The 20,703-nt window shown below is 36.0% G+C and overlaps 1 protein-coding gene across 7 annotated transcripts in view; it reads right to left on the bottom strand.

Annotated features, from left to right (window-relative positions):
- NBEA (neurobeachin) overlaps positions 1-20,703 on the bottom strand; it is a 623,898-nt gene that overhangs the window by 20,742 nt on the left and 582,453 nt on the right. For 5 of the 7 annotated variants that reach the window (XM_033843595.2, XM_073795053.1, XM_073795054.1 and 2 more), the window contains 3 exons: positions 19,117-19,284; positions 2,155-2,217; positions 1,743-1,832 (listed from right to left, as the gene is read on the bottom strand). In XM_033843595.2, the coding sequence (XP_033699486.1) occupies positions 1,743-1,832; positions 2,155-2,217; positions 19,117-19,284 (321 nt within the window). The remainder of the gene's footprint in view (positions 1-1,742; positions 1,833-2,154; positions 2,218-19,116; positions 19,285-20,703) is intronic. The other 2 variants (XM_019936759.3, XM_073795056.1) reach the window with 1 other exon arrangement.

Here is a 20,703-nt window from a genome sequence, read left to right as displayed (position 1 = left end):
TTCTGCCAAAGCATTTCATAAAATAAAGTGTGAGAGAGATTCTCTTGGACAGTTTATTAAAAACGCTTCATCTCAGGTGTGGAGGCTCCGCGTCTACACTGTGTCTGGGTGTTTGGATGGGAGCAGCGCATGTGGTGAAAGCCTCTTTGCTTGGCCGCACGCGAGGACCCACTTCAAGCAGCAGAGTTCATTAGTGACTAATCAAGGGGGCTGAAATGAGTTATTGCAGAGGAAAAGAAATGTTTTCAAACACACACATTCATTTATGTGTTTCAGTAGGTGTTCGACTATCAATTCCTTGAAGGTGTAGAGGATGTATTACCTCTGTGTCGCCAGTGCTTAAGGTCGTGCCTGGCACACAGAAGGGGCTCAATACTAACTTGTTAAGTAACTGATAGAACAAATGAAAGGTGTGAACAATACTTCCGTCAGGAAATAACAACTGATACATTTGTTTACACATATATTATGGACGATGTTCAGGAGCATTTTATTCCAATACTAGGGTGTCTGGTGCCTTGATAACTGTCTAGAAACACTGATGAACTGTAATTCATTTTGCAAACAGGTTTTTACCTTCAAACTTTTTTTTTTTTTTCAGTAAAACCTTAGTGGAAAGTCACAGTTAAAAAGTGAATTCTAAAGTAGTTTCTTGGAAAAAAAATTTACCTTCTTCAAATTAGATAAAGAGGGGAATGTTCACCATTTGCTAAAAACTGAAAAAAGGACTGTTTTGTTATGAAAACTGATTTTTAAAACTCAGATTAAAATGAAAAGAATATTACCTTTTCCTTTGAAAAATGAGAATAAACCTTTTAATGTAAGTAGCTGCTGTGGCTGCTGACACCAGCTACCATTTACTGAGCACTTGTATGCCAGGGGCTGGTCTAAGTGCAATATTCAGTATCGAGTCATTACATTTTCAGGGTTGGTACTATTTTTACCCCCAGTTACAGATGCTGAAATGTAAACAGAGAGCTTAAATACCTCGTCCAATTCATTCATTAGTTCATGGCAAGAGACGGTGTTTGACACAAGTCTGGCTCTGAGGCCCTTATTCTTTTCTTTTTTTTTTTTTTTACATCTTTATTGGAGTATAATTGCTTTACAGTGGTGTGTTAGTTTCTGCTTTATAACAAAGTGAATCAGTTATCCATATATATATGTTCCCATATCTCTTCCCTCTTGCGTCTCCCTCCCTCCCACCCTCCCTATCCCACCCCTCCAGGCGGTCACAAAGCACCGAGCTGATCTCCCCGTGCTATGCGGCTGCTTCCTTTATTCTTAACCCCTCTTCTCTAGAGCCTCCCTGAAGTGGCTGTAAATTATATTTCTTTCCTTTTCTCATGAACTACTTCCCTTACCCCACCTTGCCCAAAAAGATTAAATTAGGCAGCATCATATTGTGTTTATATTATATTTACATTCTAATTTGTGAACGTAATCTAATTTTGGTGCTGGTGTGTGTCTGTAAGCCTGTATATGTATGAAGGAGTTTATGTAGATGCATATATAGTCAGAGAGGATGGCTATTTTTGTGAATCCAAAATTGGGCTAGTTGAAGCCAAACTTAAAGGTAAGAACTCTACTCCTTTCTCTGTTTCTCCCTCGGGTAATCAGTATATACTGAGGCTGAAGAGTTAGCCAAAAAAGTGAAGAGCCTTTTAAAATGCTGCTAAAAATCACTATTTTATTTGATCTATACTCAGGTCCAAAATGTTCCGCAAGCTGCTATGTCCTACCAGGTGCATGGCAGAGCTCCGAGGCGGATGTGGCTCAATAAGCAACTGAGATGGCGTTTGTCCAAAGTTCTGTATCTGTGCCTCCATGGCCTGCAGGGGAAGGAGAGTAATTGTCATAGTCAATATGCATCAACGAGAGAGGTCAACACACTCTGACAACGCAAGTGTATCCCAAGTCAGCCATGAAAAAAGTCCAGAATATTCACCGGGTGCTCTTCTCGCAGGGTGCAAAATCATCCAAGTGTTAGTATTTTGTAGACAAGCTTTGCTTCTCCTTCCAAACATGCTTCCATTAACCAAGTCACTATTCTTATTTAGAAGCAGGGGTTAAATGTGGAAATGTTATCCTGTGAGTGCATGCATGCAGCTAGAGACCAAAGAACACTCTGAACACTAAATACAACACATATACCTTAATAAAGTCCTTTGTAAGAAGGAACGTATGGGGATCTCTAATGAAATAAGCTTCTGGAATCTTAATGGGAAAAAAAAGAATGAGACATAAAGTCCACTAAGGATACAAAATAAAGTCAAATAATCATGTGTTCTAATCAATTCAGAGGGCGATCAGTAGAAAGAACATTAAGACTTTCGTATAATAATCAAATATGGTAAGACTTTCACTACAAAAAATACATTTTAGTGTGCTATGCTATTCTAAGATGAATCCTGGAATATTATTTATAAGGTATGAATTCATTTCTCTCAAAAATTTCCTGAAAATTTAGAAAGAACTAACCCAAAGAGGAAATAATTCTTGGGGCATCCTGACCTATGCAATATGTCATTAAAACCTATGCAGATGGAAATATTAACGAGATTTTGTGGTTTCCAATAGATAAAAATAATTCTAGATCTCAGACTGTCTGGAGTGTAAAATATGCCTTTTTTGTGTGTATGTTAAAGAGATACTCTTATAAGAGATTTAAGTATTTCTTCTATACATAAATTCTACAGGGAAAAATTTTCAATATATTAAGCTAGACTAACAGAAATATTTTTCTGAAATATTGTAAGTAGGTAACTTAAGTCAACAAGGAGAAGCACAATATTTACTATGATTATTACTCTGTTACCATGCTAATTTTCCCCCTAAAATTGTGTGCACTGTGGTTGCACATAAAAGTGAAATTCGAAAATCATTGCTGAGTGCTTGGGAGTCAGGTAAGGTGGTAGGTGGCTCTCGACACAGCACTGCTACTAATTCCGTCACTATCTACAATTCTTATTTATAAAGTCTTTAAATTTAATAATCTGTCCTCCTAGACTGCATTTCAAGAAAATGTTTATCAATAAAAATGTGAATTTTCAAATTGATTAGCAATATTAAACATGAATGCATCATTATCTGCCATATTTTAACAATTGCATAAATGGAGCTTTGGTTCTTTTACTTGTAGAGGCAACAGGACGAGTTATTAAATCTCTTTACGTGCTGTCCAGTTTTAATGTATACATTTATTTGCATGTGTCCACTCATATGCGAAGTGTGACTATTTCACTAAATTGTACTCACATAGATACCATTATACTTTATCTCCCCAATGCAAGATTTAAGATTAGAAAGGGGGGAGAGACCATTTCTGGTTAGGTTCACATTCTGAACAATAAACTCTTGAGAATTATTTGAAAATCAAAAAAAGTACTCATTGTATTGTTAAAGTTGCCCTAGTTAGAAAATGTCCAATACCTAGCTTAATGTATCATGAACTAAATCTCTCTAGCAATAGATACCATTGCTTGTGTTTTTCCTCCTCCAGATAGAGGACCAGGTTGGGGGTAGGGAGACAGAAGTAAAATCAAACACATTTAAATCTCTAGATCAGTGCCTTGCATTCAGTAGGTAGCCTTTAAATGTTCACAGAAAGAATCAATCAACAAACATGTTTTGCTTGACTTTTTTTCTGGAAGGGAAATATCAAAATTACATTAAAAAATGTTCTGAAACAGATTTAATTTCCAGAAATCTTCTGCACGGTTCTCTTCAGGAGGTCCTGCCTCTGATCCTTTTGGACTGAGGCACAATACACACACACATACCTATCTTAAATGGCTCTCAAATGGCGTCAGGGTAAATTTCAAGTTGTGCTCAATCTCACCCTTGCATTAAGACAATCGATTCCCAACATTCAACATTTATTTATTTTAAGACTAAACTGAATCTCTCTTCCTGTGATCTACCTAAAGGTTCTTATTCCAGTATTTATCTTTTAGCTATTGTGTAGTCCTGCTTTCTAATAATTCCTTGCCCTCTGATTTTAAATTGCACAGGTCTTTCCGATCCTGGAAAAGCATGCTGTCTCCCCTAAGTCTATTAAAATGTTTGAAAGGGAAGTGAGCACCTACTGACTTTCCTGATTGGCTCCCCCTGTCATATGCTTTCTGTGCTCCCCCACTTTTAGGAAGTCATCAATGTCTTCCTTTTCATTAAGAAGGGAGGTACTACTGCTGACTATTGTTATCGGGCAAATGGATATTTGTTATATTATTATATGTTATATTATTCTCTCTACTTTTGTATATGTTTGAAGACTTTGATTTTTAAAAAAAGTGATGCTGACAAGGAGAAAGATACTGTTTTCCATGTGAGGTTGGGCTTTGAACAGAGATACAAATAAAACTACTGTAGAGCAGAAAAGGAAAAAAAAAACTGATAAATTTTTATGGCTTCACCTCTCTGTTACCAGCTCATATTTTTGATTGCCTATTTCATTTCTTTAAACATATTAAATCCTTTTAGAAATTAAAAAAAAAAAAGAGGTACTTTGTATGGGTGCATGCCCGGAGATATACACAACCCATTCTGCAACCTATGACGCACAGCAACTGAGTAGTTGTTATGATGGAGAAGAAAATGCCTCCCTTCATGCTAACCTTGGGCAGGGTTCTAAATCCTTCCCAGAAATCCCTCCTAAATCATAATCAATGTCCTCCATATTCTCACAGCATATTTTCCCCTTTATCGTGGAATTCAACACATAATTCCTTACGTGTGTCTGTTTGCTCAGACTGAGAATCTCTGCAGGTCAGGGCTGTGATTTCGTCCTACAGAGTCAAAAAATGTTTGAATACAGAAGTGGGGAAATGGTAGGGTATTTGGGTAAAACTGAAAGGTAGCCTGAAAAGAGAAAAGCACAGTAGCAGAGAAAACTTCAGAGTTCTTTTCTCTTACAATTCAATACCACAAAAACAATTCAGTTAACGAACATTTGTTGAATATTTACTTCACACCAAGGGATATAAAATCAGACAGCAGACTGCCCTCCAGAAGTTTTCAGCCCATAAGGACATGAGATGAGGACATCAGGGCACATGGTAGGTAGGACCATGGGGGAGGCCAGCCCAAAGGGCCAGGGAGCCCGGAGGAGTAATGGACTGAAACTCAGGTGGAGAATGGGGGAGGAAGAGCAGGGCTGTTAGGAAAGGGACTTCCAGAAAAAGAACATGAGCTAAGGTTTGAAGGTTAAGTAGAAATTAGCTGGATAACACCATAAAACAAGTTTTTGCTATATGGAATTTTTTGTCATATAGTGGAATTTTTCCATTAATACAATTTTTCCAAATATATCAAGTAAAAAAACCTAAACAACTACTTACAGTTAATTATAAGGTGGATTCTTTCTGTATTATCAGAAATGGTATCTTAGAAAATTCTACATATTTCTATTTCTCTATATATTGTTCTGCATGGGTCAGAGAGACTTAATGTTATTCATAAAACATATATTTATTGAGTACCTACTAGTACCTGGTACCCTTCTACAGATCTCTGATACTCATCAAACAAAACAGATAGAGATTCCTGCTATCGTAGAGGTTGCATTCTAGCCAGGATGCCATAGGGGCTTACATTCAGCCAGATGTCACACAACGGCATCCCATGGGCTAGATTCAGCTCACAGACATGGTTTCTATTTGAGCCAACATTTATAGGTTGGGAAATTTCATACAGTAATTTGGATTTTCTGGCTTCTTTCAGAAAAAATCAGAAGATCTGACATTACCTCATTAGTATTCCTTCATGGCAACACTCGTCAGGAGCACAGACTCTTTTTTAACACCCACCACTCATGTGACCCATGCATGCACTGCCATCTGGCCAGCTTCACTAGTTTATTCCCTGTCTGACCTCTATAGACATCAGCATTTGTGAATCCTTTTAAAATCTAATACCAAAACTTTAGTTTGAGTTACAAGAAATCTATTGCTTTATGGATCTATTGCACTTTCCAGTGAAGAAAGGATGAACTAACATTGTATGTGGGAGCTCATGAGTTGTAAACCTTGGGAAATAAGTCTGTAAACCTAACTCGCTTCATTGAATCTAAGATGTTATCCATTATTGAAGCATCATTATTTTATATACGATGAAGAAGTACAAAATGATGCCAATTAAACAATGATGCACCGTTGAAGGTAAGTAAGACACACTGTGATTTGGATTTTGAGATACCACAATGATGTACATCTTAGAATCAATAAGTTACAGTAACTTTTTACATATAAGAGTCACCGATATTATAAGTCTTACATATTTCATACAAATCTAACATAAGTAATAGGCTTTAAACACTAGATTTTAAAACATGTGACTGACAAAACCTTTGCTGATTTATAAAGGGAAAGACTATGTATTCATTGGTGGACAGCTCTTTGGTGGGATAACATGAAAATATGGATCTGCTTATACTTACATAATAACATTAGGCCTTTGCGATTGCTGAACTTGCTATCTATTTATTTTTTTTTGAGGTTCAAGGAAGACAAATTCATAAAGTACACTAATCCTAGGTGTATAGGTTGATGAATGTGTGCGTGTGTGTGTGTGTGTGTGTGTGTGTATTTTCTCCCCCTTATAACCACCACCCAGATCAAGACAGGGCTTTGGAATGAAATGGGCAGGTTCCATATCTTGATCTGAGCAGCAGCTACATGGGAGTACATAGATTCCCTCTTTCCCCTCCCAGCCAATTCTTCCCACTCCTCAACGTCTGCCAAGCTGATCACTATTTTGATGTTTATCATCACTGACTATTTTTTCTGTTCTTGAACTTTGATGAATGGAATCGTAAAATATATATTTTTGTGTTTACCCTTTTTTTTGGGGGGTTAACATAAAGTCTGTGACATACTTCCTTGTTGTTGTGTGTCAACGGGTTTTTTTTTTTTTTTTTGCTATTTAGTATTCCATTGTATTAATCTTCCACAATATATCAATTCTCCTGTTGACGGACATTTGGGTTGTTAACAGTTCCAGGTTATTATGAATAAAATTGCTTAGAAAATACTTGTACATGTCTTTCGAGGGAGGTGAGTAGTTATTTCTGCTGGGTGTATACCTAGGTATGGGGTTGCTGAGTCATAGGGTAGGAATGTTTAGTTTTACTGCTAAATTGTTCTCCAAAGTGGTTGTCCTGATTTTGAGTATTTGTAAGCATTTGTGAACGCAGAATGCAAAGGTCAAGTTGTAAACAGAGCAATGATTTAGACTATGTGGACTTTTTAGGGCACTGATATGCTGAAACTCTTACATGTCAAACTCATTTGTGTCTGATAATTATTATAAAGAATACTACTTTACTTCTTCACCAGGAATTTTTCAGAGAGAAAGTTAGTCAAGAGATTTAAATTTTAATTGTTGTGTCGATTCTTGCTTATTCTTATAAAAATTATTCTGTGAATATTTAATTAAAGCCGTCATCATGTATTTAGCATTTATTTTTCTTCCCAGCTAAAATCTGTCAAGAAATAGGTAGGTGAAGGGAGGGAGGGATAAATTAGGAGTTTGGGATTAACAGATACACACTACTACGTATAAAATAGATAAACAACAGGCCCTACTGTATAGCACAGGGAACTACGTTCAGCATCTTATAATAACCTATAATGGAAAAGAATCTGAAAAAATATATACATGTATATATAACTGGATCACTTTGCTATATACCTGAAACTAATACAACATTATAAATTAACTATACTTCAATTTAAAAAAAAGGAAAAGAAATAGGTAGGTTATAAAATTAGAGGGAAAAAAAAAGACTTTTTTTTTTTAACACTCCAAGGTGTTTTTTTTTAACACCTTGGAGGAAGTTCCAAAACACAGAATTTTGCAGGGGAAGGCAGAGAAGTGAAGAAAATGTGAAGTGAATTATGCTTAGGAGAACAATATAAGCACATTGAACAGTACATGTGATTTTCAGATTTCATACACATATATGACACACAACTCAGTTTCTGCTTATATGTAATGTAAAGCTCCTACTAGGGAAAGTTCCCATTAGGGACAGTTTCCCTCTTGTCCCTTCCCTACCTTCTGATTGTCCCCTTCCTTAGCCTTGTTAGGCTCGCTTTGAAAAATCCTCCAGGACCCACCTGCCAAGTTACAAAATTACCCACGCCTTCATTCAGCTCTCCTTTTTCCCACTTATTCTCAAGGAGCCCTCTCTAGTTTTTCATCTTCCCCACAGGTCAGGGGCACTGTGTATGGCTGTGTCATTGATGTCACATACAAAGGTGCCCAGTTGGGGGACAAATGAGTGATAGAATCAACCCTAATTGCCAGAGGAAGGAGCACCTTTTGTAATTATCCTTCTAAAGAGGGTGGCTTTTTAAATTTGCACAAACAGGCCATATGTGTTCGCAATGGCTCTGACATATGCCTTATTTCTTTGACCTGCTGCAGCTCTTGTTTAATTGCTTTCCCCCCCCCCCCCCCCCCCGCTTCTTACCTTCCCTCCCAAGAAAGTTCTACCTCCTCTATGAACAAAGATACAAGTTTGGGATTAAATTCTCAGAAAAGGAAGTGAACACGCTGTGGTGTATGTGTGTTATATGTATGCCTATTAATACAAAAGACTTCACAGCCAAGGTAAAGTAAATGTGGTGACAGCTAAGTCATAGTTTAGAACGATGTTCAAATTAATGATAAATTCAACATATTCTAAAAGACAGAAATGAGGTGAACAAGTGTGCTTTCTCCTTCCCTCTGTGTTAGACTAGTTATCTATTTACACCTTCCCTTGTATGCACAAGCTAAAAACTTGATTAATGTCCTCTTTTCCTCAATGCAGGTGAATTTAGCCCAGATACATTTTTCTCCCATAGAATCTTTACAACTTCTAGTCTTTTTTTGCAAATGTAATTTAGTATTGCTTTTCAGATGAAATGCCATCAGGTCTAAGTGCCATGAGAGAGACAGTGTGAAGAAGCTAATAAGGTAGGCTGTCAAATGACCTATTTCATCCAATTCTCTTGGTCTGTACAATCTTTTAAACAGTTTTCCAAAATATCGGCATTTTATAAAGTACTACAGGCTATGCTATCCACAATGCAAAACGTCAGACTATGTCCAAATTACCAGTCAATTATCGACAAGTTTCAGAAAATTGAAGAAAAAAAATAGTAAAAGCTTGGGAACACACAGAAAGATTTTCAAAAAAAATTTCCTTAGTACTGTGTGTATCTCTGTGTACAGCTCTTACTTAGAATGATTTTACTTTAACGCTCGAGAGTGGATATTCTTTTTTTTTGTTTGACCAGAAAATACAACTTTGACATACAGTTAAAAATATATGTGATTTTTATCCCTTCTGTTCTACCTCCAATTCCACCAATTCTATATCAAATAGGAAAAAATATGGAATCTTGAGAAGTCTGAAATAATAAAAAGAAAGATTGCTTAATGGCAGAATGTATTTTAAGTGATAAGCTTTTGCTTCTGGTTTATTATTGTAATAAAACGAGATCATATAAAGCATTACTTTTTAATGCTGGAAAAGCAGGAGCAAAATAAATCAAGCAAATGCTACCTGAACTTTATTATTTCTTGCCTTATAAACATTTAACTATATAAAAAATAAAAATGCTATTTTATATTCAACTGCTTCTAGTTTTTCATAGAAACTACAAAATAAAAGAACCAAGGTGTTTCCTTTGTTTTAACAATTGACTGCATTAAGGCTAAGCCTATACTAGCAAAATTATGAGAATATTTAAACAAATATTTGGTGACTCAAGTAAAAAAGAACCACATTTGCTTTAATTATCAGACTATGTTAGATGATATTTGAGGAAGGGGGTTTCTAGTTTGCTCATTTATCTGCCTCAGTGCTTGGTTTTATTCTTTTGGTATAAAACCAAAAAAAAAAAAAAAAGAGAGGAGACATCCTCCTGCTGATTCCTACTTCCTCCTTGGAATGATGAATTATAAGGATATTACATAATTTGACTTAACAAATGAATGTGAAAAAACAAGCACCATATCCTCTAGACAGAAAAGGCTCTGTCTAGAACATTAAAAAAAAATATTAGGTCAGTGCCAGTGGTGGCAAGCTCACTCAATTTTTCTACTTAAAAATAAGTCAGGTCAGGTAGAAAAAGTAGATGTATTTTAATGTAGCAGGTAGTGGTTTTCCTCCCCTGGATGCCTTATATACTCCTCCTAGAGTGGTGACTAACTCAGGGGAACAGAGAAGTGAGCTGGATCAGCATCGTTGCCCCTGGGAGATGGTCTCCAGGGACTGCATCACTGGTTCTCCCTTGCTCTCTGGCTTCCCACTGGGTTTAGCCACTGAGAAGTCAGGACAAAAGATAGGAAGGCGAAGTATTTATTGTATGTTCCCTCATTGCCCAGTCATAGTTTGGCAGTGGCTGGGTTGCATTTCTCTACCTAACGCCACAGATCCTGATGGGTGACCACCCACCTAGGGCTACTTCTCCTGCCAGGCTCTGGCAATAGCCCCCTGCCCCTATACCCTCAGGCCTAGGTGCGGTACCCAGATGTTAACCCCTGGAGGCTTCTCCTTCCCTTGGTCATCCACTTTATCCTGCCCCATATTTTTGTAAATAGGACTACTATTAAACTCTTCATTATCCCTTTAAAATTTGTTAGAATTTTGGTAATATTTATCACATAAAATTTTACAACATAAAATTTACCATCTTAACCATTTTTAAGTGTACAGTTCAGTAGTGTTAAATACATTCATATTATTGTGCAACCAATCTCTAGAACTCTCTTTATCTTGAAAAACTGAAACTCTGTACCCACAGGACAACTGCTCGTTTCACCTTCCACCAGACCCCAGAAACCACCCTTCTGCTTTCTGTCTCTATGATTTTGACTATTCTAGGTACCTGGAATCATATAGTAATTTGTCTTGTTGTGACAGGCTTATTTCACTTAGCATAACATCCTCAAGGTTCATCCCTGTTACAGCATGTGACAGAATTTCCTTCCTTTTTAAGGTGAAATAATATTCCACTATCTGTTTATGCCATATTTTTTTATCCATTCATCTGCTGATGGACCCTTGGGTTGCTTCTACCCTTCAGCTATTGTGAATAATGCTGCTGTGAACATGGGTGTACAAATATTTCTTTGAAATCTTGCTTTCAATTCTTCTGCATATATAACCAGGAGTGAAATTGCTAGATCGTATGGTAGGTCTCTTTTTAAGTTTTTGAGGAACCTCCATAGTGTTTTCCAGAGAGGCTGCACCATTTTACGTTCTTACAGTAGTGTACAAAGGTTCCAATTTCTCCACATCCTTGCCAACACTTGCTATTGTCTGTTTGTTTGTTTGACAGTATTCAACCTAATGGGTGTGAGGTGGTACCTCACTGGGGTTTTGATTTGCATTCCCCTAATGATTAGTGATGTTGAGAATCTTTCCCTGTTCTTCTTGACCATTTGGATATCTTTTTTTGGGGTCTTCATTATCCCTTTGAAAGGGTAATGTGCTGAGATCCTGACTGATACAACTAGGATTGGTATTAGGTATAATATATAAGAAAAATGCTGGTTAGCTTTTCCTTCATTTCCAGGTAGGACTGACAAAAAGGTGATTACATCTAAGCAAGAGACATTTTCGTAGAGGATTTAGAATATCTGGGGGATAAACACTGTCATAAGCTTCTTGGGGGAGGCCATGGAGTCTTTTTACAGTCTATACTTGTTAATCCTCAAAAAAAGAAAAAAGAAACTAAAACACTCTGTTCTGGATGATTTAGAGACTGACCTACCTGGAAGCAAGGGTTTTAGCAGATGATATCTTAAGGATGTTTCCAGGTTTTTGGTTCTTTGCCCACTTTTGGGTTGATCATTCAATAGTACTTAGTAGAAGACTCAGCCCAGAAATGCTTAATGATATGTGAGAGGAAACAGTACAATATCCCTGCCAAATTCTCCCTCGATGAATAAATTTATATAAAGCAAACTCTATGCTGGCTGATTCAGGAAATGGAGGAGGGAAGGAGGTTGAGGAGAGGGTGGTGGTGGAGGGGGAGGGAAGGAGGGAGAGAAGCAGTAGTACAGGTGGTGACCTTTCTTCACTACATGGAATAAGTTCACTTGGAGTGTCTGATTATGGAAAGAAAATAATAAAGTTGAAATAGATTTATTTGGTATGCGGGAAGATATCAAGACAAAGGTTCACCAGGTGCTGGTATAAACATTACAAAATGAAATCATTCACTTTTATTAAACTAAATTCAAATTAAAAATAGTATTGCATGTATTTGGCAGAACAAAATGCTCTTCTTTGATTTTGACATAAATGGGAAACAGTAATTTAGATATACTATATTGAGATCAAATGGCTTTAAATAGGTTCATTATCAATATGTTTAAAACACTTAAAAATGAGCCCTAAACATCTAACTGAAATGTTTATGTACTTAGCTTGAGTAATATCCACTTCAACAAACTGAAGCATGCAATATGTTTTGAATAATTGTTAATTTATGCTAAGGTAACAACTGTGTAATATAACTGAAATCTATGTTAATAGAAGATAAGGAAAGCCCTTCCAGCTATTTCTATTACAAACAGCAGGCTGCAATTTTCACCCTTCTTCCTTGTGTAAAATATGACTTTAGATGCTTGTAAAAGCATTTTCTGTTAATTTCTGAAAATCAATAATTAGCATTCTCAGCACCACACAATAAAAATAACACAACGAGGGGAAAAAGCATATCTCACATAAATGACACACATCCCTCTTTGACTAACTGAATTATTTATGCTTCTCTGTGGATGATTGATGACCATGGACTAGCTAAGGATTGCAGTAATTGGGAGAAAAGATAAACCTAAATTAAAGATTCATTCACTTATCAAAATTAAATGTGTCATTAATTTCCTTGATACCAATTTCTATATAGAAACTTTATTCATTGAATCATCTCAATGCATGCCTTATTGCTGTGGATGAGAAGCACATTAACAGATATATTTGAACTTATACTCTTACTAGTTTTAGGGATCATAATATTCTTGTTGTTTCCAAAATGACTCTTTAAATGTTAAATAATACCTAATGTGTATTTTCACTCCGATAATTTAAAATGTAGGGTTTTTCTTTCTATTTTAATTTGGCTTTCGAATTTGTTAACATTTCTAGCTCAGCAAAATTTCTAGTAATTATAGGGGAGAAAATTAAGATGGTTTAAGAAATCTTTATCAGCCCTTTTGTTGATCACTTGTTGCCATCACGTCTCAGAATAATTGCCTAGGAGAAGAACCCTGAACCTCCCTCATCTGAAGACAATTGGGCATCACGGCACCAGTAAATAGACAATATTGTGCTACAACCCACTCAAGCGATGCAGGAGGGGGTGTTGTGATCCCTTGTCAGATCAAAGAAAGAAGTCAGAAATGGGGGAAGGAAAGAGGGATAACAAATTCACAGAAAGAATAAGCAGTGATTGTAGAGGCCATCAATGTTGTCACTATAAATACCTCCATTTACATCATCAAGATGAAAAGTGGGTTAATTTTTTTCCTTATGAATTTTATGAGTTCATCTTCTAGGAAAGCCAGCATTGCAGATGTTTTGGTTAAAGACACATCTGTCTTCTTGGTTCTTGACAGACAGCCCTATCATGTCAGTTCTCTGTAGTAGCAAGGAATGTTTCAGCAAGAAAATAAAGTGAAAACTGAAGTGATCTATTCTACTTCCTATGGGCATATTTTCACCATAGCAGATCCAAAGGACTACTTTGTTATCCCTGTCAGATCAAAGAAAGAGATAAATGAAGAAAATATAGCCTAAGATTAAGAAATATTAGTAACAGAAAATCAGACTAAAAATACCACATTTTTATGACTACTGTTAACATTAAAATGTATTCAATGTTTTGATATTCCCAGCATAAATAGATAAATGAGTAGATATGTATAAATAAATAAATGTTGCATTGCCCATATGTTCTAATAATTTTCCAGCAAAACAGTCTTTTATGGTAGGCTTATGTGTATACCTTTCACGGTCAAAGAGAAGTCATTTAAAACATTTTTCAACTTGGCAGTGTCGACTATAGATATGACGGTATAGAGAAATAAATTATTAAAACAGAAGTTCTTCCAAGATACTTCATTTAATTATGTTTTAGGGTAGTAATAATCAATGCCCATGGTAGTGCTTTATACTTTACAAAGTATTTTTACATATCTTTTCTCATATGATCCTCAAATACAGTCCTATGAGGTAGATATCATTTCTGTTATCATATTTTAGGTGGTTAAACAAAGGTCCATTAAAGTGACTTACTTATGTCACTCAAATAATAATGTTGGAGCTGTGATATAACCTATTATCTGATTTCCATCTTTCCACCATCTTTTATTGACTGCTAGGTACCACAGAATCATACTCTGAGGCAGATAGGCTGAGTAATTATATCCATGACAGTAAGAGTGATAATTTTTAAAAACAATTTTAGAATAAAATATTTTTCACTCATCGTAAGAGTACAGTAAGTAATTGTTGTGGCATTTAATTTGTAATCTCTACTAACCAACTATTAACTATGGCATAATCTCCTAGTGCCTTTGGAACTCTCAGAAATTGATAAAATTTATGTTTTCTGGAAAGTGACTAGAACAAATGATCCAAAAAAATGACTGATAAAGATTTCTTAAAGCTACCTTAAAATTTTCCCTATAGGTACTGGAAGTTTTACTGAGTTGAAAGTTTTAACAAATTCAAAAGCATAAACAAAATAGAAAGAAAACCTTACAGCTTAAATTAGTAAAATGGAAATGCACATTAAAAGTTCCCTGGATTTAAAGAAATTATTTTAGAAGTAAGAAGAATATCATCTCTAAAGCTAAGTAAGTGTTCTGTTGTTTTAAAATTCCTAGAGAATTTTTTTTCAAAATAAACCTGTTTGAACATTCTCCCTGGATATTCTGAGATACACTCTAGATGGAGGAGGGGGGAATGGAGAGTGGATGGGGCTAGATGGATACGGTATGTGTATCTGAAAATAGTAAAGGGGGGTGGCGATAGGATATTGGTGAAATAAGAGGTAAAATTTTTGAAACTGGGTGATAAGAACACCCAGAGGATTTGTTGCATCATTCTCTCTACTTTTGTAGGAAAAAAAGAAAAAAGAAAAAAACTTTCCAGATGATTCTAACACACCTTTAGTAGAGCAGTGCTTCTTACACTGTAATGTCTCAAACAAGTCACCCAAGGACTTCCTTAAATGCATATGCTGATTTACTAGGTCAGGGAGGCCTGAGAGTAGAGTCTGAAGTTCTAACAGGTTCCCAGGTGATGCTGATACTGTTGGTCTATGGACCATATTTGAGTAGCAAGGAGTTAGAAAACCATGGGACCAGACACTTAACAAACCAGAATAGCTTATTCCCCAAGCAGGTCATAGGATGAAGTTCTTGGCCATCATTTGGTAAGTAGAAATATAAAGCAAATCACATAATTTTTATTAATATGTAAGAATGGATAAGAAAGATATTCAGTATCATGCTTAAAAAATCCTGCTCAAATAGTCAGATGAGCTCATCTATGAAAAAAAGTGTCTAGAAGATTATGATAAAAACTAAGACTTAAGACAACTTAAATAATATCTAACATCCAACAGATCTAGTGTTTACATATTACGAAGAGCTTTGTACCAGAACGGTTCTGTCATGTTTCTGCCCAGAGGCTGTCATGATAAAGTTTATTATCAATTACTGCTGTACAAGTATAAAATAAGTTAAGCTGTCATATTTTTCTCAGCCAGAGATCCTAAACTGTCAAAGAATGTCAATTTTAAATCTGACATAGAGAAGAAAATTATCTGTTATTCTGACCTCTAATTTCTTGACATTTTAATGCCATAATTGCTGTGGTTAGTGCTGCTTCATGATTTCACCTGTCAAGGAAGAATGAATCAATAACCTCAAGCCATTTCTCAAATTTTAGCACTAACTTCAAAGCTCAAAGTTCTAGGCAGATTATGGGATATATATATATATATGTGTGTATATATATATATATATTTTTTTTTTACAAACGGGACATATGTAGATTTTTGTATATTAAATGTTTCCTCTTTAAATCAGTGTTTGATTAAGGCATTAAAAATCATCTTCCTTAGGCTAGTTGGAGTTTAGTATAACTGTAGCTTTCCTTTTTACCTTTGTGAAATATAATGATCTTCACATTTAAAAAATACTAAGATAAACATTATCAAATAAAAGGAATGCACCGAGCTCAATAGAAGGCGTAACATTTTGAACACTATTTTTTCCAAGAGCCTCTGTCTGACCATTTAGGTGGGCAGCAACTCTCTCAAGTCACAGCACCGCAGAGCAGACCTTTGGGAGCTCAACGCTGATGCTCTGATGGAAGGTGGTGTGCTTTGCACAGCACCTCCTCACAGGGGGAGTGTAAATGCAAAGGGGAATAAATGACCAGGAGATATTGACTACGCTATACTTCATTCCACTTATCCACAGGGCTCTTTCTTGTGACAACAGATGCTAGATGCTTCTATGCTGGCAAACGTATGTTCTGTACTATTCCTCCTTTGCAGAGAAAGCAATGGAGGAAGAGGGACATTAAATGACTTGGCCACATTAGGAAGCTCACAGGATTTAAGTGGGTTCTCACCTTTTGCAGGTTCTTACCTGTTAATGCAGAACTTTTTTGTATGGAAATATGTTAGTCGTGGGGTAGAGGAGGTAAGGGTGGGGAGTGGGGGGAGGGACGGTTAACTCATATTCCTTGGAAGGTCATTTAATCTGTTATGTCTACAATGTACTAAGTGGTTACCTAGTGGTCTTAAGGACCACTTAAGTATCTTCCTAAGCAATCTTGAGTTGACATAGGGCCACTGGGTCAGTGTGAATGCCTCTGCTGGTATGTGCTTGAGCCCATGCTGCCTGGCGGAAGGAAGGTAACAGCGTTCCAGGTATGCGCTCCCTCACCTAGTATTCTGAGAACTGACAGAAGAGTTTCTGGGTGAGAGAGATGGGTGAGGGGCTTGGGGAGGGAGGACATATATGCCACAGAATGACTCTGGGAGTTTCTCTAATGGAACCTCAGCATTCAGCAATTATGCCCTCAGACTGGGAATGCTGGAAGGAGAGTCCTGGAGTAAGGCACTCCCAGTCTGCATCACTGTGAGGTAATCAGGAGCTGTAATGTATTATTGTTCAGATTGCCTATATAATGACAAACATTGTGGCTGAACCGCTCCTCTCCAACAGAATATTTTTTTAATTATGCATTTTCATGTAATGTTTCATTAGGAATTTCTAGAGTTTGACAATTATACATAGTTTTTATTACTGTCCAAAGCAATGGTGTGCTATTTTGTAGAAGCAGGTATTTTTATAAGATTCGAGTAATAAACACTATATCCGTGTAAAGAAAGTCTCAATCCTAATTCCATTTTCTTTCTATTCTCTCATTTATCTCTTTATTTACTGTCATTTGAATATGAAAGATCTGCTATTTTCAGTCAATTTTAATGCTGCCTTGCACTTTCATTATGTACAATATGCTTAAAATATTTTTATTTTGCCCAAGAGGATTAACTTGTAACTTTCTTTATAAGGACAGCATGTTATAATGGACAAAAATGTATGCTAAAATATTCAGGGGCAAAAATGTCTATGATATTTAAAAGTCAAAAAACCATTTGGAGTTGGTCTTGGAATAAAAGGATAAGCTATTCCAATTATTTTCTTTTTTATCTGATTCTAAAGGTATTGGTTCTGAAAGGAGAATATAGTTGGTAAGATGTTTATAAAATTGGGCCATGTGTTAAACAAAGGTGTATTGTTAAGAGAATAATTAAGCTCAGAATTAGAATCCCCAGTTGTGTACAAACTAATCACATTATTTTGTAGAGAAAATCCCTTATTTCACCAACGAATTTTATAATATCTGGCTCCTCTCTCATTCATTCATTCTCTGTCCCTATCTCTTTCTTCCAGCTTCAGGCAATAATCCCATTTCCTTGTGCACACAACATGGTATAACACTGAACCTAATAATATGCTTGCAATGTGTTCTCCAAATATTTAGCCCTAAGGATCCAATGATCAATGATCATGAGGCTCTTCTCTTCCCTTTCCTCTTCTCTGCTTGAAGCCATACAAACGGAGTCATTTTGTTTTTATAGACGTCTGTAGGAAATAACTTTATGGATGTAAATTTTTCTTTTAGAGCTTTATTTCCCAAATCTACGAGTTTTCCACCTCTAAAATTAAAACTAAAAAAATAAAAAAGCATTCCACTGACTGGAAATGGAGAAGTGATTACTTCTTTTGCATAAAGCAGATGGCAGATATCTGGTAGAATGGAAGACTGGAATACAGTTTCCTTGAAGCAAGACTCATCTAGCAGCTGTTGCATCTTCACTCTTTTCACCTATCTGAAATAATTTTGTGCAACGTTGAAATGATTTAAATAATATATTTGATGAATATTTTCATAAAAAATAATTATACACATACTATAGTACATAATTCCCAAATGTTAGCTATAAAATTTCAGGGTGAGAACACACAGGAATAAGATACTATAACCTCATCTATTTTATTGATGCATTTTTGAGAACATACAGGGATAAAATACTATAACCTCCTCTACTTTACTGATGCACTTTTGAGAACATATAGGAATAAAATACTGTAACCTTATCTATTTTTTATTGATGCATTTTTTAAGTATTCTGTCTAGAAGACTGTAATTCTGCTTTTATTAAAAAATAGATACTGGCAGATTATTTTAATGTGAACTATTCATATTTAAATACTCAACTAGGTTTCATTAATTAATAACACACATAAGGCATTAAGCATTTTAGTGAAGATGCTGAAGTAAAACAAACAAAATAGGAATACTGAAGTGCATTGTACATATCTGCATTTCAAAAAGGAACTACATGGTGGTCTCATTACTTGTTTTTGACATATAACACTCACTTTTCCACATTTGTCAAGAACCTGAAATCTATGTTTTCTAAAAATTTACATTGAAAGGAAATTTATACAGAAAGAGATGCAAAGCCACATTTCTGCTGAAGGGATGACAGAAATTTTCATAACAATATTCAACTTATTACCTACCTCCCTCAGCACAGGGTCAGTGATACTGTCCAGGTTCACAGAGCCTTCATAGGTTAAGTAGTGAAAAAGATTTAGAGCCCGGACTGCTTCTGGTCCTCGCTGCTTGTAGCCAAATATAAGGTCAATCCACTGATGGAGTTGGCAAGAAACAAATTCACTTTCCAGGGCCTGAAATCAGTCAAGACAGAAATAAGACACCATGCAAATTTCCCTTTCTCTTACTTTGAAATATTCTATATAAATAAGTAGAACACATTCTTTGCATTCCTGTATTTTATCTGTACGTATTAAGACCTATTCTTAGGAGTGACAAAATACAACCTCTAATAAAACAGAGACCTAAAAGAAAATTTTCTTTCTAAAATACTTAATGTTCTCTTGGCTTAACTGTATATGTGATGTGAATTTTAATAGTAAATAGATTTCTTAAAAAGACACATTCATGGGGGCTTCCCTGGTGGCGCAGTGGTTGAGAGTCCACCTGCCGATGCAGGGGACACGGGTTCGTGCCCCGGTCCGGGAAGATCCCACATGCCGCGGAGCGGCTGGGTCCGCGAGCCATGGCAGCTGAGCCTGCGCGTCCGGAGCCTGTGCTCCGCAAGGGGAGAGACCACAACAGTGAGAGGCCCGCATACCGCAAAAAAAAAAAAAAAAAAAAAAAAAAAAAAAAAAAGACACATTCATGTTTAAAAGTAATTTGAAATGCCTGTTTTAATGCCATTTACAACAATTTCATTTCTAATTTTTAAATATTAGTTTGAAGCTAAACAATTTTATTAGAAACTTTGATACGTACTTATTTTCCTGCCTTAAGTCTTCAAATTTACCTCTAAAACGGAATGCCTTCCTTCTGTTATGAATGAGCTCTGCTATTACACTGTTTAGGAACCAGTGGGTAATTTTAGATGTTTGCTAGCCAGTGGGAAATGAATGGAAATTACTGAGAGCCAGTGACCACACGAAACCTCCATAAAGAGTCAAAAAAAAAAAAGAGACCTTTTCAGTTCCTAAGAAGCCATCATAAACTTCCTAGAGGGGCCCTGGCAGGTAGGCAAGGAGTTCTGGTCACACCTGTGGTATGAGCAGTGACAGGCACAGTGTAGCTCACTGTGCCTCTCACCTCCTGCACTCATTCGTCATCAATTTCTTATTGATTGTAAGGACACACTCATTTCAGCAGCATGAGGAAAAAGCTGTAGAGCTAGCTTCTTAAATTTCAACTATGTAAAGCTGTAGAAAACAATTTTTGAAATTACAGCTGTAACTAAGTATGTGAATGAAGTCATTCTTTGGCTGCGTGACCCTGATTTCTAAGGTGCTGAAACCAGCTTGGATTCACTTAATCAATAAATGGTTTCTTAAATTAACCCTCTGGTAATTATATCAATATTTCATTTTTTTAATCTACAAAATATCTGAGTGATAATTTTCAACTTTTCCCGTGATGACATTTAACTAGTAACTTATTCCCCTCAAACTCCCTTTTTATCTATTCCTTTTAAAAATTTTGGTATTTTATTTACACCGGTTATTGTGGACGTTTCTCATTCAGAAATATAAACAATTAGATTTTATAAAAGGCTAGTT

The sequence above is a fragment of the Tursiops truncatus genome, chromosome 18, assembly GCF_011762595.2.
Source record: "Tursiops truncatus isolate mTurTru1 chromosome 18, mTurTru1.mat.Y, whole genome shotgun sequence".
Classification (NCBI taxonomy): Eukaryota; Metazoa; Chordata; class Mammalia; order Artiodactyla; family Delphinidae; genus Tursiops; species Tursiops truncatus.
The sequence above is the reverse complement of the archived record's forward strand: the minus strand, read 5'-3'. Positions and strand labels throughout refer to the sequence as shown.